Source organism: Schistocerca americana, chromosome 1, assembly GCF_021461395.2.
Source record: "Schistocerca americana isolate TAMUIC-IGC-003095 chromosome 1, iqSchAmer2.1, whole genome shotgun sequence".
NCBI classification, from domain to species: Eukaryota; Metazoa; Arthropoda; class Insecta; order Orthoptera; family Acrididae; genus Schistocerca; species Schistocerca americana.
The window spans coordinates 855968597-855993803 of NC_060119.1; the positions used below are offsets into that span (position 1 = coordinate 855968597).

Consider the following 25207-nt stretch of genomic DNA (forward strand, 5'->3'; position numbering starts at 1 on the left):
TAGGAGGAAAAATTACAAGCACTTGCCTCCAAACGGCAAAGGTCCCGAGTTCGAACCCCGGTCCGGCAGGCAGGTTTAATCTGCCAGGAAGTTTCATATCAGTGCACACTCCACTGCAGAGTGAAAATTTCATTCTTGAATTTTAAAATTGTCGAAACCTAGGTCAAGGTTTCCAATAAATATTTATTTGCAACAGCTTGCTGATTTTTTTCAGCCTCTCTAAATTTTCTGAGCAGTTCCTTGCTGTGTATGGCGTTCAGTTAGAGTGATTATTGCTAAGTAACAATAGTGCTGACGAAGTAGATTTTAGCCATTGCGGAGGGTCTGACCTGCAGCTTGGTGGCGGGCGAGGGGTCCTTGCGGGAGAGGAGCGTGCAGAGGAAGGCTCGCGTGTCGACGGCGCGCATGAGCGCAACCACGGCGGGCAGGTTGCGCTGGCAGAGGTTGACGAGCGCGGCGAGCGCGGGCGCCACCAGCTGGCGGGCCTCGTCGGCCGCGCCCTCCGCCGCCCCCTCCGCCGCCCACGCCGCCAGCGTCTGCAGCAGGCCCGGCACCTGCGCCTCCCGCCACGACACCTCCACGCCGTACGTCACGTCCTGGAGCCGCACGCACTCTTCTCACACTCTGTGCCACATCTAAATTTAGTGTGCACGTCTCTCCTTTTCGAAAAAATAATTTTGAGGTCAGTGTACATGCCCACTAACTTGCATAAAACATCTGGTTATGCAGTGTGACAGCAAAAACGGACACAAATAGAAGTAATTACTTATTTACTGAAATCACGAAACTTACCCTCCAATCTGTCTAAAGCAAAACAACACAATTTCACAAGCAAAATCTCCTGGGAAATTAATGCTGTGCGCCAGAGAGGGACTCGAAACTGATACGTTTGCCTTTCGTGGGTAAGCGCTCTAACAACTGAGCTATTCAAACACGACTCAACACCTGCTCTCACAGCTGTACTTCCGGCAGTACCTCGTCTCCTACCTTCCAAACTTCACAGAAATTCTCATACGAAACTTGCAGGGCTACCGTTCCTGGAAGAAAGGATACTGTGGAGAGGGCTTATCCACAACCTGGGAAAGTTTCCCAATTGAGATTTTCACTCTGCAGCGAAGTGCACGCTTATCGGGAACTTTCTGGCATATTAAAACTTTATGCCAGACCGTGCTCAAACCTGGGACCTAGTCCAGTCGATAGACCACTTTCCCATCAAAGGCAAAGGTCCCAGTTTTGAGTACCAGTCTAGCACACATTTCTTATCTGCCAGGAAGTTGCGGTTCATGGTACACACAGTTGCAGATTGGAAACTCACTCTTCAAACAGCCATTCAGGCTATGGCTAAGCCATGTCCCTGCAATATCCTTTCTTCCAGGAGTGCTAGTCCTCCAAGGTGCGCAGGAGAACGTCTGTGAAATCTGGAATGCAGGAGATAAGGTACCGGTGGAAGTACAGCTGTGAGGGAGGGTTGCGACTTGGGCTTGGACAGCTCAGCCGATAGATCGCTTGCCGGCGAAAGGCAATACAGAACGTTCATTGCAGAACCTCTGCAATGCTGTTCGAGTTTAGGGGGAATACCGAGTGGGCAGAGGTGTGAATGGGAATTTGAATTGAGGAGAAAGGCTTGCTAGGGAAGTTCGCGCAGTTACTCAAAGCCATTGTGCCGGGCTAGCGTAGTGGTTAATGCTTCTGCCTAATGAGCAGGAGACCCAGGGTCGAATCCTGGGCTTGGTAGAAATTTTCATTTGTCACTTCAGTCTGCATATATATCATAGGTGTTAGACATGGAAAGGTCACTGGAACCATATAGATTCATCTGAATATACAACAAAGGTAAATAATGATACTAAAGATAAAAAGTCAATGAAAATGAGCACTTCTTATGTAAAATTACTGTAGTTGACTTCGGTTTGTGGCTACTTCGGTACGTCTTCGAGTTTTGTCGACGCTGAGTGGAAAGAGCCTAAACTTCAGCCATATTTAATTAGTATATACGATAACAGAAGCAAAAACTTTCCAGTAAACATGGCTCCACAATCGAGCCATCTGCAAGACAGTTGCGAATGTGTGATTGCGAGCTGACACCGCCTTCGGCCTACTTAGAACTAACGGATTTGAAATGTAAACCTCTCCATCGAGTCCCCATTCGTGCTCAGATTTCACCTCTAGCCCGGGGTTGGGGATTACGCATGATGACGCACCAAAAAAACTTGCTGCTGATGCAGGATGACGTCTAACACATCTGTATGATTCAAGATGGGTAAGTTGAGCGGGCCCTGCACCCTGCCTCCGATCACCTAACGTCTAGATTTTTTCGTTGTGAGGTCATCTAGAAAGTGAAGACTGCAGCAATTCCGCCTATAAGATGACGAACTGGAGTAACAAATCGTACCGTCTTCTCAAGATTTACGAGATGATCTGGGTGGGGGCCGGAAGTCCGGGGGTTCCGAAAGAATTCGTAACTCGAAACTCACTGCGGAGACAAGTACAGCATTGTCTACATACGTGAAGCCAACATTTGTAAAAGTCTACAGTAAACTGTAAAATGTGTTAAACATCACTCTATTCCTTGTGGGTGCTACCTGAGCCTAGTTACATGGTGACTTCATCAAAAAGTTCACATTTTAGGTAAGTTTGTACTAATTATGACTATAGTTCATACTGAAGTCAGTGATGGCCCGTACCCACACAATTACTGTCACCTCGCAATTGCCTCATTTGTGAAAGCATCTCTACTGGAACGTTTTTACTCGTATTACCATAGTTCCACTCATGTCAGTTTTCGCTATTCATTATGGTACACGTATACAGGGTGTAAAGGGTATAAGCGCAGATATTTTTACATGTGGCACCTTAGTATGTACACACATCAGTATGTTGTTTGTTTCTTCTCTGCGTCGAACAGTGTTCGCACAAACACGTCACATAACTTACCAATTGACGTTTTCCGCACGGTCGTAACTTCACCACTAAGTTGACTACACACGTCAGTATAAACTAACAGTTTTGCTTCCAAGCGTTCACATTCCAGTATTTGACCTGCTGCACAGGGGAAAAAAATGGAATGAAATTTTTTCAGCTGGAATTTTTTTGATTTTCATATAATTTGTGGATACTAATGTTAATAACAAATGTTAATGTGATAAAAGTTTGCAGATACATCAACAGATTTAACGTTCTTTTGCTTCTCCATGTACAGGACGTACCGGGTGTAAGTGCAGATATTTCTGTTGGTGACTGAGGATGGAGTACCGATGAACGTTAACGTCAATGTGTACGTCATTTGCGACTAATAATTACAGCTATTACCAGTTGCATGTCTTTAGGTTGGGTAGACAGTCCAAGAACAAGTATCAAGAACAAGCCATTAGTGCTTACTTTCCCCTGTGCAGCGCGGGATTAGCCGAGCGGTCTCAGGCGCTGCAGTCATGGACTGTGCGGCTGGTCCCGGCGGAGGTTCGAGTCCTTCCTCCGGAGTGGGTGTGTGTGTCTTTGTCCTTAGGATAATTTAGGTTAAGTAGTGTGTAAGCTTAGGGAGTGATGACCTTAGCAGTTAAGTCCCATAAAATTTCACACACATTTGAACATTCGGAAGATAAGCTTAAAAGACTTTGCGAGTTCTTAACTATGCAGGGGTACGGAATTATGAGTTGTCATTTCCTATTTCGTAGGCGAGTATTTTACTTTAATGCATGTGTACTGGATTGACTAGAATTGGTTTCCTATCAAAAACGGTTGAAAGTTGCTTCTTCCTCTTTATATATGTTGAAGTCCTAGTCTCGCACTACACACCCCGCCAATATGAATCTAATCTGAGAGGAGAAGTTCGTACAGTCCCCTTGTCAGTGTTCCTAATCACACACAAATATTAACAGTATTACCGTTCATTTTAGGATCTCCCTAAGGCTTTTATCACAGTTGCGTCGTTAACTGACATTTAATTATAAGAAATCGTACCAAGGGTGACGTGTTTGTGATAAACATGCAATGTGCTGTTGGTTCAAAATGGCATAATACCACAACACGAACAACGAATTTGGTAAAATCAATTATGTGTCACCAATGTTGTCATCTGCTATCCTGGCATCGAGTGAGACGTCATTTTGACATTAACTCCGAGTAAGCCAAGCATGTCACAAGTGCGCCTTCATGTATAGTGGTGAGTGCAGTTGCGCTCTACCAGAACTATAGTTCGGTAGTTTTCGTACAGTACATCAATGATGTAGTGAATGCTAGCATTACCGGCAGTATTGGTAGCATTGGTAGGAACAGAAACATTAATGAATGTGAGAGAGAGCTATTGGGAGCCAATGAGTTCCCTTTGTTCTTTGTTTCACACATAATTAGAACCGCACATCGTTGAGTGTTAGTCCATTTTGTACTTTATATCCTTAAAAAATGTAGATTGCATTTTATAAGTAATAAAAATTAGCTGCTCTCGTAAGTTCTGGGCTTTTGTGAAACCAAAGCGAAAAGTACAGTTCACATGCCTATATAATTATTGTTGGTATTTTGCGCTCAATAGAACGCTCTTCATCATTATGAAAGACAAGAGTTTCCTGTTCTTATTGATAAGTGTGAAAACTGTTTAGCCGCGCGGGACTAGCCGAACGGTCTGAGGCGCTGCAGTCATGGACTGTGCGGCTGGTCCCGGCGAAGGTTCGAGTCCTCCATCGGGCATGGGTGTGTGTGTTTGTCCTTAGGATAATTTAGGTTAAGTAGTGTGTAAGCTTAGGGACTGATGACCTTAGCAGTTAAGTTCCATACGATTCCACACACATTTGAACATTTTGAAAACTGTTTAGATATAACATATATTAAACACTGAAGCGCCAAAGAAACAGGGATAAGCATTCGAATTCAGATGCAGACATTTGTAAACAGCCAGAATACGACGCTGCTGTCGGCAACGCCAATATAAGACAAGTGTCTGACGCAGTTGTTACATCGGTTACTGCTGCTACAATGGCAGGTTATCAAGATTTAAGTGAATATGAGCGTGCTGTTATATTCGGCGCAAGAGAAATAGAACACAACATCTCCGAAGTTAGCGATGAAGTGGGGATTTTCCCGTACGACCATTTCACGAGTATACCGCGAATATCAGGAATCCGGTAAAACATCAAATCTCCGTCATCGCTGCGGCCGGAAAAAGATCCTGCAATAACGGGACCAACGACTACTAAGGAGAATCGTTCAACGTGACAGAAGCGCAGCCCTTACGCAAATTTCCGGCCGCGGTGTTCTAGCGGTTCTAGGCGCGCAGTCCGGAACCGCGCGACTGCTACGGTCGCAGGTTCGAATCCTGCCTCGGGCATGGATGTGTGTGATGTCCTTAGGTCAGTTCGGTTTAAGTACTTCTAAGTTCTAGGGGACTGATGACCACAGTAGTTAAGTCCCATAGTGCTCAGAGCCATTTGAGCCATTTGAACCTTACGCAAATTGCTGCAGATTTCAATTCTGGTCCATCAACAAGTGTCAGCGTCCAAACCATTCAGCGAAATATCATCGACATCGGCTTTCAGAGCCGATGCCCACTCGGGTACCCCTAATGACTACACGACACAAAGCTTTACGCCTCGCCTGGGCCCGTCAACATTGACAATAGAATGTTGACGACTGGAAACATGTTGCGTGGTCGGACGAATCTGGTTTCAAATTGTATCGAGCGGATGGACGTATAAGAGTATGGAGACCCTGCATGTCATCAGAGAACTGTTCAAGCTGGTGAAGGCTCCGTAATGGTGTGGGAGATGTGCAGTTGGAGTGATGTGGAATCCCTGATACGTCTAGATACGACTCCGACAGGTGTCACGTACGTAAGCATCCTGTCTGATCACCTGCATGCATTATTGTCCATTGTGCATTCCGACAGACTTGGACAATTTCAGCAGAACAATGCGACACCCCACACGTCCAGAATTGCTGCAGAGTGGCTCCAGGAACACTCTTCTGAGTTTAAACACTTCCGCTGGCCGCCGAACTGACCAGACATGAACATTATTGAGCATATCTGGGATGCCTTGCAACGTCGTGTTCAGAAGAGATCACTACCTCTTCGAACTCTTACGGATTCATGGACAGTCCTGCGGGATTTATGGTGTCAATTCCCCGCAACACTACTTCGGACATTAGTCGAGTTCGTGCCACGTCGTGTTGCAGCACTTCTGCGTGCTCACGGGAGCTCTACAGGATATTAGGCAGGTGTACCAGTTTCTTTGGCTCTCCAGTGTATAAATCTAACGGAATATTGAAACAATGTTTGTTATGTTCTTGTTTTGCGTCTTTTTTTAGTGTTACCTTTTTCGAGAAAATAGCGTTTTCTGGCACTGTACAATAAATCGGTGTTCGTTTTTATTTTTCTACTACGCCCTCTGTTTCATGTTACAAATCATCAGTTTTCGAATAAAACATGAGTTACTTATTAATAGTTTCAATTTTGATATAGCGCCGGCCGCGGTGGCCGTGCGGTTCTAGGCGCTCCAGTCCGGAGCCGTGCTGCTGCTACGGTCGCAGGTTCGAATCCTGCCTCGGGTATGGGTGTGCGTGATGTCCTTAGGTTAGTTAGGTTTAAGTAGTTCTAAGTTCTAGGGGACTGATGCCACAGCAGTTAAGTCCCATAGTGCTCAGAGCCAATTTTGCTATAAATACTGTTTATTTTTAAAATAACAGGCAGGACAATAAATAGGCAAAAAAAATCCTTCCGTAGGTCATGTAGCTCACTCATTTTCTAGACGGTTGGCAGGTTGGCAACTTTCAATTTTTAGGGGAATTATGTAAGGCATTGATTGCATACGCAAATAAACAGATAGAAATGAGGTAACGCCAGATAGGTATGCAGTACACGTGACGTGCAGATAATGTGGTTACGATCTTAATTGGCTTAAGCACCCCGTCTTCAGGCCACAAGTGGCCCATCGAGACCATCCGACCGCTGTGTCATCCTCAGCTGAGGATGCGGCTAGGACGGGCGTGTGGTCAGCACACCGCTCTCCCAGTCGTCATGATGATTTTCTTTGGCCGGAGCCGCTACTATTCGGTCGAGTAGCTCCTCAATTGGCATCACGAGGCTGACTGCACCCCGGAAAATGGCAACAGTGTATGGCGGCCCTGACGGTCACGGTCACCCATCCAAGAGACGGCCACGCCCGACAGCGCTTAACTTCGGTGATCTGACGGGAAGCGGTGTATCCACTGCGGCAATGCCATTGATAATTGGACTAAGGTATTAGAAAAACTACCGTAGTCTACACATACTTACTTACGATAGTCAATAGTGGCCTACGGTAGGTTTACAACATGGATTCTGGAAACAGCGATCGTGTGAGACCCAACTCGCTTCATTTGTTCATGAGACCCAGAAAATATTAGGCACAGGCTCCCAGGTAGATGCCATTTTCCTTGACTTCCGGAAGGCGTTCGATACAGTTCCGCACTGTCGCCTGATAAAGTAAGAGCCTACGGAATATCAGACCAGCTGTGTGGCTTGATTGAAGAGTTTTTAGCAAACAGAACACAGCATGTTGTTCTCAATGGAGAGACGTCTACAGACGTTAAAGTAAGCTCTGGCGTGCCACGGAGGAGTGTTATGGGACCATTGCTTTTCACAGTATATATAAATGACCTAGTAGATAGTGTCGGAAGCTCCATGCGGCTTTTCGCGGCTGATGCTGTAGTATACAGAGAAGTTGCAGCATTAGAAAATTGCAGCGAAATGCAGGAAGATCTGCAGCGGATAGGCACTTGGTGCAGGGAGTGGCAACTGACCCTTAACATAGACAAATGTAATGTATTGCGAATACATAGAAAGAAGGATCCTTTATTGTATGATTATATGATAACGGAACAAACACTGGTAGCAGTTGCTTCTGTAAAATATCTGGGAGTATGCGTACGGAACGATTTGAAGTGGAATGATCATATAAAATTAATTGTTAGTAAGGCGGGTGCCAGGTTGAGATTCATTGGGAGACTCCTTAGAAAATGTAGTCCATCAACAAAGGAGGTGGCTTACAAAACACTCGTTCGGCCTATACTTGAGTATTGCTCATCAGTGTGGGATCCGTACCAGGTCGGGTTGACAGAGAAGATAGAGAAGATCCAAAGAAGAGCGGCGCGTTTCGTGACAGGTTTATTTGGTAAGCGTGATAACGTTATGGAGATGTTTAGCAAACTCAAGTGGCAGACTCTGCAAGAGAGGCGCTCTGCATCGCGGTGTAGGTTTCGAGAGGGTGCGTTTCTGGATGAGGTATCGAATATATTGCTTCCCCCTACTTCTACCTCCCGAAGAGATCACGAATGTAAAATTAGAGAGATTCGAGCGCGCACGGAGGCTTTCCGGCAGTCGTTCTTCCCGCGAACCATACGCGAGTGGAACAGGAAAGGGAGGTAATGACAGTGGCACGTAAAGTGCCCTCCGCCACACACCGTTGGGTGGCTTGCGGAGTATAAATGTAGATGTAGATGCAGATGTAAACGGAGAGCTTACCGCCTTCGACCGCTGAGAGTTCACAACTTGAGCGGAAGCGAGCACAGCCATGGGACCAATGCCCCAAGCTCGCTGTAGTGTCGCGCGAGGCAAAATGGGTCACCTTCGATGACTTCTGCCCACCTGTAAGAAGTCGATTTCCCCTACTCCACCCAACCCCCCACCGCCAGCCTCTCCCGCCGCGGTGCTGACCTGTAGGGCGCGCAGCAGCGCGAGGCGGCCCTCGTGCGGCAGGGCGCGCGCGCGTGCGGGCTGCAGCAGCCTGGCGAGCACGGCGGCGGCGCGGTGCGTGTGCGCGAGAGCGCGGCGCGCCGCGGCGTTCTGGCAGGCCTGGCTGAGCGCGGCCGCCGCCGCCCACACCGTGTCCAGGGCGCGGCCCGCCGGCGCACCCGCCGACAGCCGCCGCACGCACTCCAGCAGCGACGAGTAGAACCGCGCCGCCACCGACGTCGACGGGTCGAACACCGACAGGTCGTTGCACGCCGACAGCACCTGTGCAACCCCGCGATCGCACACATTATATTTGCTGCAATTTTGTCAAATAAAGTCACTGAACAATGGCTGCTATATGAAATCAATTTTAAAAAATATATCGGCTCAACCACTTGTTTATAGTGTAAAACACTAAGATTGACGCCTTTCGGAATTCAAGCTTCCATCATCAGAATAATGAAAAGTAAAAGAACCTGTTAAAACTCGCCAAAATGGTACATGCACCACTTATCATATTATAATATTACGAGAGTCACAATACCATACTTCGATGATATTTCGCAAAAAGTGCCTAACATTTTCAATCCTTTTAAAGTTGATACCGCTTTTCAGACCAATAATACGCTGCGGTTTAAACTAAGAAATAATTTGCAGCAGGAAAGCGATAAATATGAGAGAAAAAAAATGGCTCTGAGCACTATGGGACTCAACTGCTGAGGTCATTAGTCCCCTAGAACTTAGAACTAGTTAAACCTAACTAACCTAAGGACATCACAAACATCCATGCCCGAGGCAGGATTCGAACCTGCGACCGTAGCGGTCTTGCGGTTCCAGACTGCAGCGCCTTTAACCGCACGGCCACTGCGGCCGGCTTAAATATGAGAGAGCTGGGGTCTATAAAATTCAGTGTAACACGTGCACAAGCAAGCTATGTAGGCCAAACTGGTAAGTCCTTTAAAGTACGTTACAAAGAACATAGCGATGCTTTCCGGCTTAATAATTTCGAAGCGTCAGCTGTAGCCACGCATATTTGGGAAACGGGACACCCCATATTGGGAATAAATCAGGATCTCGTTATTTTACATAGACAGGACAAAGGCAAAAAGCTGGATCTACTAGAACAGCTGGAAATTACGATGCATAGCGTGGATAATCAGAACACACTGAATGAACAGCTAACTGGTGATACAAATAACTTTTTCAAATATTTCACTGGTTTCTTTTAGTAACTACATTTTTAGCAACTGACAGGATACCATCATTTCATGAGGTCCTTGGAACATGTATACGTTATCTGTTTGTATAGACATCTCTGTGACTTCCTTGTTTATTTGCGCGTGAGCTCACTCGTGTTTCAGCGTCGTGGCTACGTGGTGTGTGGTATCAACGAAGACACACTGGCGGTTTACGACGATAGATGAGAGAGCCATGTGGTTTGATGTTGAACACCACAGGCGACACCATTTTAGAGTTTTTTATATTTTGACGACTATGTGGCCTTGGAAGACACGGCTGCAACAAGGGAAGTAGCCACGATGTTTTAATTTTATTGTCAATTTTATTGTGCCTGGTGCACGTTCCATTTTAGCGAGTTTTAACAGGTTCTTTTACTTTTTATTATTCTGATGATGGAAGCTTGGATTCCGAAAGGCGTCAATCTTAGTGTTTTACACTATAAACAGCCGGCCGAAGTGCCCGTGCGGTTAAAGGCGCTGCAGTCTGGAACCGCAAGACCGCTACGGTCGCAGGTTCGAATCCTGCCTCGGGCATGGATGTTTGTGATGTCCTTAGGTTAGTTAGGTTTAACTAGTTCTAAGTTCTAGGGGACTAATGACCTCAGCAGTTGAGTCTCGTAGTGCTCAGAGCCATTTGAACCATTTTTTTTACACTATAAACAAGTGGTTGAGCCGATATATTTTTTAACATTGCATTCACAACCACGACCTCTCATCCAGTATGGATAAAATCAAAATGAAATCAATTGTTGATGGTATACAGCAATCAGCCACAAATTGGTTTTAGATTACTTTATTCAAAAAGTACCATTACCACTTTCGAATGTACACAATTCATCATCAGACGGCTGTCTTACTTTTACATACAGTGAAACTGTTGCGTTGGCAGCAGACCTCAACAAAATACGTAAAAAAATTACATTCACGGTTGAGCATGAAACAAATAAGGATATATATTTTCTCGATCTTAATATTTGCAACATTAATCATAAACATCATTATAGCGTCTACGAAACCCACCACAACAGATATCAGCCCTGACGACTCTTCATGTCATCCCAGCCAACACAAAACGTCATATTTCAGAGCCATAGTACACTGAAATCGGAAAGTATCTACGAATCACACAGACGAACAAAATGATATCAATGTAATTAAAGCAGTTGCCCATAATAATGGCCATGATCCAGCAATAATAGACCAACTCCATAACAAAATAAAACAAAAACCCCAGTTCCACAGAAGAGCAGTTCGCACAGCATCCAATCCAAAGAAATTAGCCTCCCGCAGAAGCCAAACATAAATATACTGTTATCCCATATATAGGCCCACTATCATACCAAATTGGACACTTATTTAAAAAGAAGAAGAATAAAATTAACTTCTCTACTAATAACAAATTACAGCAAAAATTGATCCATTATGTAACTCCTTCGAAGACCCCCGGGAATATATAAGCTCCAATGCAACTCGTGCCCAAAATTCTATATCGCTGAGACAGGCAGCAGTTTCGCGATTAGGTACAAAGAACACCTTGAAGCTTTAAGGATTGGAAACTTCAAAAACTTCAACAAACCTACGTTTGTTGCCCATATTGCAAAAGAAAAAGTGACAAAACACTCACAGCAACATGAAAATATTACATTTAGCAGAAAAGGGAGCCACTACCAATCTGATAGAGGAAACAGAAATACACAGACGCGAAAACACTTCCCACGATAGTATCCTTAATGAGCAGACTGAGTTGGCTAACACTCCTTTCTGGGAAAACTTCCAGAAAGTACTTTCCACACTCCATCATAAATGATGTCTGTGCACCCGTCTGCAGATGAAGTCACTAATCTTATAACCTTGTATGTGTGCACTATCGTCACTATTATTCATGACACAAAATATTAATAAATTTTAATGTACACACATCCCAAAACGTTTTGCATCACCTCGGTTCCGAGAGTTCCGGAACCTGCACAGAAAATTGGAATAGAGATCAACATAAACATCATTTCCGCGCTTTTTATTGCTCATGAAAACCACACATTGCGTCTTGTATCTAAATATAGCGAGACCTTCAGAGGTGGTGGTCCAGACTGCTGTACACACAGGCACCTATAGTACCAGTAGCACGTCCTCTTGCATTGATGCATGCCTGTATTCGTTGTGACATACTACCCACAAGTTCATAAAGGCACTGTTGGTGCATATTGTCCCACTCCTCAACAGCGATTCCGCGTACATCCCTCAGAGTGGTTGGTGGGTCACTGGGTCACGTTGTCCATAAACAGCCCACGCATTTTCAATACAGTTCAAGTCTGTAGAACATGCTGACCACTGTAGTCGAGCTATGTCGCGAGGAAGACTGCATTCTACGATATTCTGCGTTATTTTCGTAAACAGGTTCTGTTAGGGCAAGATTTTTCGTGCATACAAGCTGAGACATCACGAAAGCGAACGTTAACTATTTCTGGGACTCTATGCAATTTCCGAGAGGTCAACTCGGTTCTTATGTTTTACGTAGTCACATGAGATGAGTATAAGTTGAGAACATTGTTAGATACGTTTGCAAGGTTTGTAGCTACTCTGTGATCAATGGTAAAGACACGTGCTGCCTGGAGGTCTCTCGCATATGGGGGCCGCATGAGCGCACATTGGAGTTCTGTGACATCAGTATAACAGTGACTGTATACTCGAAAACAGAGACAACTTTCACCTGCATCTGGTGGCACCTTGCCTCTGTGTCTTCATGCACGTCCGCAAGGAATTTCTCAGGTGTCAAGTATGGAAGGGGCGCCACCGCTTCATATGTGCAGGACCTTAACTGTTTTCCGTGTGTGGTGTGACAGCTGATGGCCATGTCACTTCGTGTGGGTTGCCGTTAACCTCTTGTGCGGTCTAGTGGACAGGGGGTGGTTGAGGGTGCTTGCGCATATTGATTGTGTGTCTGTTGCATTATTTTGCGAGCTGATCTGTAGGCTGTGCTATGTGCTATTTGGACAGCTTACGTTTTCGTGTCTGCACATCACTGTGCTGCATTATTTAGGAGGAGTTTCCAGGGCTGTACTGAAATTATTTCGGTGTAGTAGTTTGCATGTGTGTAGGCTGTGGAATGCATTACTTTGACAGTCTACAGTTAGTAAGCGTGTCTGTTGTGTTATTTACGAGTAGTTTGCATGTCTGCAGACTGTGTATTGTGACCCCAAGCCCATCAGGGCGAGTGTTTTGTGTCAGGGTGATAAATGTATTCCATCCATAAATAAATTGTTCCAAAATAATTAAAGCACACTCCTTCCTCTCTCCAGCAGCCCAGGGCAGGCTGAGTCATTTTCCCACCAGTCCCTAGGAAGAGGTGGCGGTCGGGTGACTTAGGTTAGTGGAGGTGAGCTTGTTCCCTGCAGTTTTCTTAGGTTGGTAGAGAAACTCAAAGTGACCTTTCTTTACCGCCAAATTTCAAACTCTGCGCCAGTTCCTAGGATGAGGTGTTAGTCAGCTGACTTAGGGTAGCCCAAGTGACATATTTTCCTGCGATTTTCTTACATTAGTAGAGATATCCATGGTGTGGTGCATTATCGTCTTGGAATTTGAACTTTCCGCCATTTTTCTAGGGGAGGGAGGTTAGGTTAGTGGATGTAGCCCAATTGATCTATCTTGTGCCAAAATGCAAACTTCCAGCCAGGCCAACCAGGGGTTGTGGCACTAGCATCATCAACTGACTTTGCTTCCAACATCTTGGATGACGTCATGTGCTGTGCACGTTAGTACACGTTAGTGCACGTTAGCTTGACAACATGGGTTACTAAGGGGACATGGCCTTTGGTTGAGGATCATGGTGGAGACTTTAACTATTTCCTTCCAAGTCCAGGTGGGCGTGGCATTCGTGTGAATTCATTTAAAGTCCACAGTACCGCTCTCTGGTGTTTTCAATATACACTATGCCTCATTGTGAACACACTGGTTGCAGCCATTTTGGATAACGGTACTTGCATCATCACCTGATGTCATGGCTGCCATCTTGGACAGATAGCGTCCTCTAGTGGTGGCGATTTGTACTAGGTCAGTTTGAGTCTGGACCTCGTGGCAAACTGACTGCTTCCCACCATCTTGGATTATGTCACAGATGAGAATGCCCTCTGGTGGTGGTACTGTGTACTAAGTCAGTTGCAGTCCGTACCTCGTGGTGAACATACTGGATGGCTGTGCTGCATGAAATTGTTTAAATAAAGACTTATGTCCTATTCCTTTTCCCCTGAATCCTTAGGAGGAGGTGCCAGTCGGATGACTGATGTTAGTCCAAGTGTCCTTTCTTTCACGCCATTTCCTTAACTTAGTAGAGATACACAAATTGACCTTTATTTACAGCCAAAATTCAAACTTGGCGCCAGTCCATAGGAAGAAGTGGATGCTGGGTGACTTAGGTTAGTGAAGGTAGCCCGTGTGACCTATCTTCCCACAATTTCCATATGTTAGTAGAGATAACCATGTGTGATGCATTATCCTGTTGGAAATTAGAACTTCCCACTATTTTTCTGGGGGAGGGGTGTGGCACTTTCCCGCCAAAATCCGTCATCTTGGATGACGTCACAGCCGGCATCTTGGATGATGTCAACCGCCGTTGCCAGTCTACACGTCGCATCGTGGATGATGTCGATGCCGCCATCTTGGATACATCTGGCAACAATGCAGAGTGTGCCAGAATGCAGGTTATTCCAATACTACTGTCCACTTTCTCTACCTTCTGTCATTTCGTGTATAGGTTTGCCATCAGAAGTCAGATAGAAATACCTTAATTTCTAAACATTGTCCATCAAAGCGACATAACTGTAAGAAAATCAAATTGTCAAATTGAATTCCTTGAACATCTGTAACAGTCTAGTACAGGAAACGGGTTGCCTAACGTGAAAGCTCGTTCTCACTCGCCATACTGGAAACGAGCACTCGTGTGAAAAAGAGCAGCAGGCAGCACGATGCAGCACGGGAAAAGGGAACTCGGTCTGTGTCTCCTCAGACCTCATCACGAGCTACTTCCCTTAAACACAAGCCATGTGAGGGGAATTACTGGACTACGATCCAGTTGAAGTCTGATACTGCCATATACACACAGAAATGCCTTTTACAGCAAACATGTTGACAACATGAAATTACTGTGGATTAATGTCACTGCTGTGGGTACAGACCAATCAACAGCTCTTACTGGAAGTTTTCTGAGACGTTTACCAGATGAACGGAAATAATTAGGTATTCTTTTTTTATATAATATGCTGGAAGACGAGAAAAAATATGAAGGTACGAAGCATACAAGTTGACATTCATCATGCATATACACACATTAAAAAAGTCTTGCATCAGCTCGGTTCTGCGAGTTCCGGAACCTACACAGAAAATTAGAATAGAGGTCAACATAAACATCATTTTCGCCCTTTTTATTGCTCTTGGAAACCGCACATTGCATGTTGTACCACAATACAGCGAGACCTTTAGAGGTGGTGGCCCACATTACTGTACACACCGCTACCTCTAATACCCAGTAGCTCGTCCTCTTGCATTGATGCATGCCTGTATTCGTTGTGGCATACTATCCACAAGTTCAGCAAGGCACTGTTGGCCCAGATCGTCCCACTACTCCACGGCGATTCAGCGTAGATCCCTCAGAGTGGCTGGTGGGTCACGTCATCCATATACAGCACTTTCCAATCTATGTGCGATAGGGTTCCTGTTTGGAAAACATGCTGCCCACTCTAGTCTGTGATGGGAATGATTCACGCTTTCCTTTAACAGTATCAGCCATCCAAATGCAGAGGCCTGTTGGAGTGTAGGAATGTATCTGAGTTAACTTTGGCGTCGTCTAGACGATCGAATAGCGAACTAATACTTAGTATGTGCTGGGTGGCTTTCGTGATCAAGTGGAAATTTGAGAAGAATGTGTATGGAGGTGCGATGCGCTGGACCTCTATTCCATCCCATGTAAATTTTTCGGTTGACTGCTCCTACACATTTCGAGCCTTTATTTAGTTGAGAGAAGATCGATTGTGGTGTGTGTATCTAGCATGTGGAAGACACATTTGCCTGTTCTCTAGACACAATAAAGACCTTAGTTGGCTTGTTAATTATAGGGATGATTTGAATCTGTTACATCATCGACATCGGTATTCGAGAGTGGAAATATCAGTTTCCTCTAATTGTTTCTAGCTGCTGAGTGGTTTACAGCACGCTGAACCTCGTTAAAATTTAGGGTTTGTAGAGCAATAGTTTCCAGTCTATATCTTGGGAAGTATGTTGCACTAGCGATCGGTAGAATGCTGCCCAGTGCTTCATACCGAGAGGTACCACGAAAATGGTCTAACATTATGGTGAACCATAATCTTGTAATCCCCGAGTCTGGAGGTGTGCATAGAAAAGCGAGCAAGCAAGGAAGCAGGTTCAGAGCAGAAACAGTAATGCGTTTGTGCCGAGGGGAAACGATTCCGAATTTGTAGAACAGTTCTAAGAGCGACTTCGGTCCGCTGAGGGTGCTCTGATGTAAATGAATGATTTTGTATGGAAGAGGATATGAATTGCATGTTTACTACATTGACACAGTATGCCGTGATATATTTTGGTTGGATATCGGTTTCGTGCTCTAATATAGAAGCCCAGAGCAATGTAATTGAGTAACAGTCTTTCCGTATTTGACGATATGTGTGGCACTTTGCGAGGTTTAGTTGTCGGTACAATATGGTGATCAGTGTAAAATAGTTTATTGGCGCTGAATGTCACGTCTGTAGAAAGAAAGAAAAGGCTGATGGTGCTTCCCTGGGACTGAGGAACATCATGACATACCAGATGTGACTGTAGGCATACCATAATTTTTTCAGGTGCTGTACAGATATAAATGATAACTGCATTGTTTGTGTAAAATGTGTATATATTGTATTGTAAAGTTACTGTGGCTTACCTTGTGTAAAATGTGTATATATATTGCACTGTAAAGTTACTATGCTTTATGTTGTGGCATGATTAGAGAGGATGACTGTGTGTCCTATCATGAAGGACTTATAGATTCAGTACATCAATAACCGCAACGGCATGAGAGAGATTTCTTATGAGGAAAATTATGTTCACTACAGATACTGAGATTCATTCCAAAAGCACAACTGTCAAGAGCAGAAATTACGTGTACATCGATAGGTGTCACACTGTTGCGGCTATTGTAATAAAATTTAATTGTAGTTAGACTGGTAAATATGTTCCTTTGTACTGGGCTATAGGAGCCTCTACATAGCGGAGGGAACATTTGTGTGTGTTGAAAGCAGGAAAGGTAACACATGATGGAGAGAGTGCCACATTAGGTCCGCGAGGAAGACTGCATTCTACGTTATTTTGCGTTATCTTCGCAAAAAGGTTCTGTTAGGACAAGAATTTTCGTGCATACAAGCTGAGACATCAAGAAAGCGAGTGTCAACTATTTCTGGGACACTATACAATTTCCACAAGCTCAGCTCGGTTCTTATTTTTTACAAAGTCACGTGACATGAGTATAAGATTGTGAACATTGTTAGGTGCGTTTGCAAAGCTTTGTAGCTACTACTCTGTCATCAATGGTAAAGACACGTGCTGCCTGGAGGTCTCTCGCATATGAGGGCTGTATGAGCGCACCTTGGAGTTCTGTGACATCAGTATGACACTGACTGTATACTCGAAAATACAGACAACTTTCACCTGCATCCGGCGGCAGTTCCCGGCTGTGACTACGTATGCATCCGTGAGGAATTTCTTAGGTGTCAAGTATGAAAGAAGAGCCACTGCCTCATGCGTGCAGGACCTTGACGGGTGTCTGTGTGTGGTTTGTCAGCTGACGGCCGCATCACTTCATGGGGGCTGCCATTAACCTCCTGTGCAGTCTAGTGGACAGGGAGTGGCTGACGGTGCTTGCGCGTGTTGATTGCGAGTCTGTTGCATTATTTTGCGAGCTGATCTGAAGGCTGTGCTATGTGTTATTTGAACAGTTTACGATTTCGTGTCGGCACATCACTGTGCTGCATTATTTAGGAGGAGTTTGCAGGTCTGTACTGATATTATTTCGGTGTAGTAATCTGCCAAATTTCAAACTGTGGGCCAATTCCTAGGATGAGGTGGCGATCAGATGACTTAGGTTAGTGTGGGTAGCCCAAGTGACATACTTTCCTGCGATTTTCTTAGGCTAGTAGAGATAACTGTGGTGTGATGCATTATCATCTTGGAATTTGAACTTTCCGCCGTTTTTCTGGGGGGGGGGGGGGGGGTTACATTAATGGATCTAGCCCAACTGACCTATCTTCCGCCAAAATTCAAACTTCCAGCCAGGAGGGTGTGGCACCAGCGTCATCAACTGACTTCACGGCCGCCATCTTGGATGACGTCATGAGCTGTGCACATTATTACACATTAGTGCACCTTAGTACAAGTTAGTGGACATTAGCCCGACAACATGGGTTGGTAAGGGGACATGGCGGTTGGTCGAGGATCGTGGTGGAGACTTAAACTATTTCCTTCCAAGTCCAAATGAGCGTGGCATTCCCGAGAATTCATTCCAAGTCCATGGTCGCCCTCTCTGGTGGTTTCAATATGTACCACGCGTTGTGGTGAACACACTGTTTGTCGCCGTCTTGGATAACGGTATTTGTGTCATCACCTAATGTCATGACTGCCATCGTGGACAATAGCGTTCTCTGGTGGTGGCATTGAATACCAAGTCAGTTGGAGTCCAGACCTCTTGGTGAACATACTGGATGGTTGTGCTGCATGAAATTGTTTAAATAAAGACTTATGTCCTAGTCCTTTTCCCATGAATCATTAGGAAGAGGTGGCGGTCAGATGACTGAGGTTAATCAAAGTATCCTTTCTTTCGCGCCATTTTCTTAGCTTAGTTGAGATATGCGAACTGACATTTCATTACAGCAAAAATTCAAATTTAGCGCCAGTTCATGGGAAGATGTGGAGGTCGGGTGACTTAGGTTAGTGGAGGTAGCCCAAGCAACCTGTCTACCCGCGATTTTCTTAGGTTAGTGGAGATAACCGTGGTGTGATGCATTATCCTGTTGGAAATTTGAACCTCCCGCCATTTTATTAGAGGAGGGCGGTGTGGGACTTTCCCGCCAAAATTCAAACTTCTCGCCAAAATCCGTCAACTTGGATGACGTCACAGCCGCCATATTGGATGTTGTCATGCCCTTTTACCAAGTCTACACGCCGCCATCTTGGATGATTCCAAATGGTTCAAATGGCTCTGAGCACTATGGGACTCAACTGCTGTGGTCATAAGTCCCCTAGAACGTAGTACTACTTACACCTAACTAACCTAAGGACATCACACACATCCATGCCCGAGGCAGGATTCGAACCTGCGACCGTAGCGGTCGTGCGGTTCCAGGCTGAAGCGCCTTTAACCGCGCGGCTTCCGGCCAGCTCATCTTGGATGACGTTATCGCCACCATCTTAGATACATCTGGCAACAATGCAGTGTATGCCAGAATGTAGGTTGTTCCAATACTGACAGTTTCTACAAGGAGTTCCTCAGTTCATGTACCGTACATAAAATTTACGTAAAAACATAAATGCAAAAAACGGTCTGACCACTTGACACAAGAGCAAACAAAATCGACTTATGGTTTCATTTCTCGGATTAATATTGATGTTTATTATGCAGTTAGCAAAAACACTGCTTAATCAAACCAGCAGCCTGTCCGCGCATAAATCATATCTGTGAAGCGAGAACACTTACCAGGAGATCTTACCAATTAGCCCTCTTCAATTTTCTTCATACTCTTAGCATTAGAAGTTGACTGCTCGGACATTAATTTCCTTAATAAATAAGATGCAGTACTAAAGCATAATTTTAATAAAATACACCTATTTATTTTTAATTACTAGTCACATGAAATTTAAGTTTGATACAGACATGCGAAATGCCTTATTGTTAAATAAAGGACATTACATACATCAATAATACTATTCAATGTCTAGGAATGAATAAGTATTTTACTTTCTACTAGCTAAGTGCCCGGCGTTACCTGGGTATGAATTTATTTCAGTTCTATTAGTCAGTTTCTTCCTGCCACTGTCTTTGTCCACCTCCTCCTGCCCCCCCTCTCTGTCCATCGCGTCCTCTCGCTTTTCTCTGTCCGTCTTCGTCCCACCCCTCTCTCTGTGCCGTATAATCATATAATTTTGTAGGTACAGTCGTGGACAAAACGAGCGAGACCCCTCGCCCTTTCGTTATGCTGATCTGCACAGCTTTAAAGTCTGCTACACAGCATAACAGGCTAGGCGACGAAGTGCTACCAACATACTACGCACAGGCGTGAAATTGACAAACTATCCCAACTTTGTCAGACTGTTTTCAATCATGTGTAAGACTATATTAATACTGATTAGTGTGTTAAACACAACATGTAAATATAAGATAAATAAAAGAAGAAACGCTAATTCGTATGAACTGTACTAATAAAAATTAATTTCAGCTTATCGAGGTAACATAACTGTTTAGTAAGACAAAGTACCCCAGATCGTTACGAATTATCAAAATATTATGCTCATTCGGCCGCGAAACGGTCTGTGTCAACGTTCAGACCAGTCATACTGGATTATCGTTGCTGACCTACCATGAAAGTGTGCAAATTTAGCAATGCGTGAAGATTCATAACGAAATTCAGTTAAAAAACGTTCAATGCCACACTTAAGTCAATTCAGTATTTGACAGAAGCGGAAAAAGTAGGCAGTAACAAGTATGAAATTCTACAAGAGTTTCATATTGACATCCTCAGGGCGCCAGTACAGAATAAAGGTAGCAATAAAACGCATTGGGGGCGCCAGAATTTATTAAAATTGCTTTACTGGTAGTCTATCAGCCTCCATCGAAATTAGAACAGAAAACAAACCAGACCTACCTTGCAGTAGCAAACACCTTTCACTACACTAGCAGACAACCCAGGCAAACGGCCCTCTATTATTACCCCAGACATGAATAAGCCGGCAAATTCGCAATGAAAATGGCAAAATTATCTACAGTTTTTGTTGAATACAGCTTTCTGGACTCAAAAACATGAATTTTCTACCTTTATGTCACCGTTTATGCGACAATCATTCAGGATGGTTATCGAAATAACAAAATACTGTTATTAGCGAGTAAATTTTGTAGGATATTTCTGCACCACCCCAGGAAATAAACGGCTATATAGCTGCCAAACGTATTCTACAATGTTTCGGATTCTTCATTAGGCTCCCCATAGCCAGAAAACGTTCATTAACGCGGTGGCATTAATACTGGGATCTGAATTACCAGGTATATAGGCAAATGGATTTTATTTGCATCCCTGTAAACGTGATTTGGATCGAAATCGCAGCTACGATTAATATGCTTATATATTGACTGCAACTAGAACATTTCGAATAAAGAGTAGGGGGAATTAATTCAGTAATTGTCGTAGCTATTTTCGTTGTTCCTTCAGTAATTGTCGTAGCTATTTTCGTTGTTCGTTCAGTAATTGTCGTAGCTATTTTCGTTGTTAGGATTTCGTCACCCAAATCGGTAATGGGACCCTACTAGTCTCACTAGTCTTTCTTGACCGTCTGTCTGTCTACCGAACCCTTAAAACCCGTTTACCTCGAGTACGGGTAGACATAATAAGTGGAAATGTATCGCACTTCCTGCGGTATACCGTGCCTTGGTGGTGTATAAAAGTGAGCTTCTATGTCAATGCACTCTAAAGATACGGCCGTTTATGTAAAGAAAATTTACGCGAAATGTAAAAAAATGGCTCTAAGAACTATGCGACCAAACTGCTTAGGTCATCAGTCCCCTTGACGTATAACTACGTAAACCTACATAACCTAACACACATCCATGCCTGGGGAAGGATTCCTATTGACGGTGTAAGCAGCCGCGCGGTCCGCGATTGACGCCGCTGAACGCTCGGTCAACCTGCGCCGGCAAGCTGTTAATATCATCTGGTGTTGCTAAAAAGTTATTCACTTCTGGTGAATGATTTTTGCACAGTTCATTTAAGATAGAATAACTAAAATATTTTTGATGTTACGGAAGGGGAAGACGCCTAATTCATTTCGTTTTGTCTTTATTTATGATGTTAGATTCGCAATCTGAGCATGCGTACTATCCATAACCAAACCTAAGTGCCAAGTCATAGTCACAGATATGCGAATACAACACTTTGTCTTATACTTGAGTTATTTCGTTTCCTACGAAGTGGTTGCAGACGATGCTGTGGCCTCCTAGAAGCACGAGCTTCGCCAGTGCTAGCTAGCTATATCAGCACATCAGCTGAACGAACGTTTTCTTCCTTCTGCTAGTCTAATGGACAATGGCAACACCGTAGAACACGTTTGGCAGCTATCGATTTACGTTCTTGAGTGGTTCGTAATTATGTTAGTAAATCCATTCGATATTTTTATGTCCTTTAAATTACATTTGCTGCATGATTCGCACTGAAGACGTAGGAAATGTATGTTATTTGATCCAGGAAGCACGTTCCAACAAAAATTGGTGCTTACATTGACTTTTATGTTGCGAATTAGCCGTCTTATCCATCACATGGACAATGAGGATGTTCTGTTTTCCTGCAGTTGTTTTAGAGCTTAGTGGTATTGTGTGTTGGTGGCGTTGCCAGTTAACATACTGCGCATGTAACACACACACACAAAAAAAAAAAAAAACGTTGGATGCCTACAGTGATCAGTCTACTTGAAAAACGTTTGTTGTCATCGTAACTTATGTAACTTGCTCTTCGACTTCCAGTTTGACAATTTGTGGAAAAATGTTTTACCTTGTTAATTCTAGTTTGAAACATTGTCTGACTGAGAAAACGTAGGCATGAATGATTCAGTGAAAGCAATTATTCGCTATTATAGCAAACTTTTGAATCCACTGGACACTTGAATTCTCTATATCGATTCTGAGAGTTTTGTTATTCCTCTTGTTATTTACTGTCTCAATGTCATCCGTGAGAATAAAATTAGAGGCAGTGGGATTATGTTGTGATCTATATACTGTGTATTAATATTCTGCGCTGCTAAGTAAATTTTAAAGGTTATATTCTTTACGTAAAATCTAGTATCGGTTTCAGCCCTATGATCGACGATGAACTTCAGAAATACAATTATAGAATAGTGGCATATCGATTATGGTTCCTCACCATCAACAATAGTTGTTACCCACTGTTTTGTATTTGCTATTTGACCGTCGTCACCCTTTAGAGACCAACCTGATCTTTCGACAATGCCATTTTTGACTTGCTTCTTAATATGTCCTGTAACTACAGATTTGTTGAAAACATTAACTGTTAAATACGCTATTCCACAAATTAAAAACTTCGAGTTATTCTTTATATCTTGAAACTTACTACCGTTCACTTTCACTGAAGAAAAGATACATAACAATAAAATGAAATCATAGATTAGAATCTAAAAGCATACTGTGAATCGTTAAAATGAAATGAACTAAAAATCATCTTCTTGTCTAAAACACGTTGCTATTCCAAAGAACTTCGGCACCTCTCAATTTTTTTTACACCTCTGATGTTTAGCCACATGTGGACAAATAGTGGGTCTCCTGAAGCAGCACTGTTTAGCCGTCACAAAACAAAGCCTCAAAAATCAGTAAATAAAACTATTCTTCTACTGTTGCTCCGAATCGCATACACCAGCCGCCCTCTGCTGAGACGACTCGAAGTCTACCGGGTATTTGATTTTTCTCTTCTTTTTCGGGCCTCCTTACCTCCCCTTCTAGCCCAACTATCGCTCTCCAATCACCCCTTCATCAGCGAGCTTCTCAATATTTTTCATTTGTGCTGAATTGCTTTTTACCCTTCTTGCATATACATGTGTGTCATGTATTTTTTAGAGACTACATGAATATATAACGTGAGTATTTCTTCTCTTAGCAGATTAAATATTACATATCTTGTCGTGAATTAATTTTTTTGTCCAGATTCCACTTACTACGTTTTCTTAAAATTATATAAAATATACGTCTATAAAAAAAAGAAAAAAACAAACAAACTTGAAACATCTGTTGCAACTGATTGGTTAAAGGCTGAAAAAAACAGCTCTGCTGATGCTGCTTAGGATCGCGTATAGCCTCCTTCGACTTCCACAACGGCTCGAAGTCTGTTGGGAAATTGAGCCCACAGCTCATAACTAGGAGATTCAAGTAACTCATTCCAAGCGTCATGAATCACATCAGAAAGCTGTCGGCGAGTTGACGGTAACTGTCCATTTCCCCTAACACTCTGACCATTTCTGCCCAAATATTCTCAATGGGATTCATGTCAGCTGCTTTAGGTGGCCATTCCATTACAGTAATATTACTATGGCCGTCGTACCATCTCTTAACCACATGTGCCATGTGAATAGGCGAGTGATCTTGTTGGAACGTGATCTGATCATCGCCAAATCTTGCTGTCACAGAAAGCAACATCACGTTCTCCATAATTTATAGTAATTGGGCGCATCGAATCTTCGTTCCACTTTCCGCAGGAGCCCACACCCTTCGGACGATATCCATGCCCATACCGTTACCGACTCCCTGCCACTCCTTCGGCAACTGTAAATCTATTCTGGATTATACTTAGCACTTTTCGGCCGGTAAACAAGTACTTTTCCGGTTGATGCCGTAGAGAAAACTTTTTCGTCCGTGAAAATCGCTTGCTTCCAAAACTGGAGAGGCTAGTCGACATTTTCAGCAGCAAAAGCAAGGCGGGCTTCTCTGTGGGAAACAGTCAATGTCTCTTTCACAACAGTGCTTCTTGCTCTCAGTCCACCTTCCCTTAGACGACGAGAGACGGTCTTACTGCTAACATTGAGACCCGAAGTCTGCTGAATTTCTCGTGCGTTGACAAATGGGTGGTTCTCATTGAAGCGGCGTATCTGCTGATCCTGAGCTGCTGTTGTTTTGCGGCGACGGCCACGAGGCCTTCCATTCAGCTTACCAGCCTCTTCCTTGCCTCTAATCCACCTGGCTACCGTCGACTTGTGAAGACCCATAGTTCTTGCTATATAGCCATTTGAAAATCCCTCTGCATAGAGTGCTATTATAGCACCCTTGCCTGCCTCAGCCAGATAGGCCCTTTACCGTTGACTGCATGATTCGTCGCGGTTAACATCTGCTGCGAAAACAGCCCTAATGGGAAACAGACTGCCTCCTCCATGACTGCAGCCACAACGCAACGGCCAAGTATGTGTAACACGGAAATCGATGGCATAAACGAGAGATCGCAAGCCCTTACTCGTTTCATTACAACACAGTGGA

The 25207-nt window shown here is 44.0% G+C and overlaps 1 protein-coding gene and 1 non-coding gene across 2 annotated transcripts in view; one reads left to right on the plus strand and one right to left on the minus strand.

Moving 5' to 3' along the window:
* Positions 1-24942, minus strand: part of LOC124594658 — a 166041-nt gene extending 141099 nt beyond the window's left edge. Inside the window, exons 1-3 of the mRNA XM_047133030.1 lie at positions 24757-24942; positions 8882-8980; positions 330-596 (exon numbers count right to left, since the gene is read on the minus strand). Coding sequence (XP_046988986.1) covers positions 330-596; positions 8882-8980; positions 24757-24942 — 552 coding nt within the window. The remainder of the gene's footprint in view (positions 1-329; positions 597-8881; positions 8981-24756) is intronic.
* Positions 1663-1734, plus strand: Trnai-aau. Its single transcript has one exon. It is a non-coding gene; the product is annotated as a tRNA-Ile (tRNA).
* Positions 24943-25207: the final 265 nt, after the last annotated feature.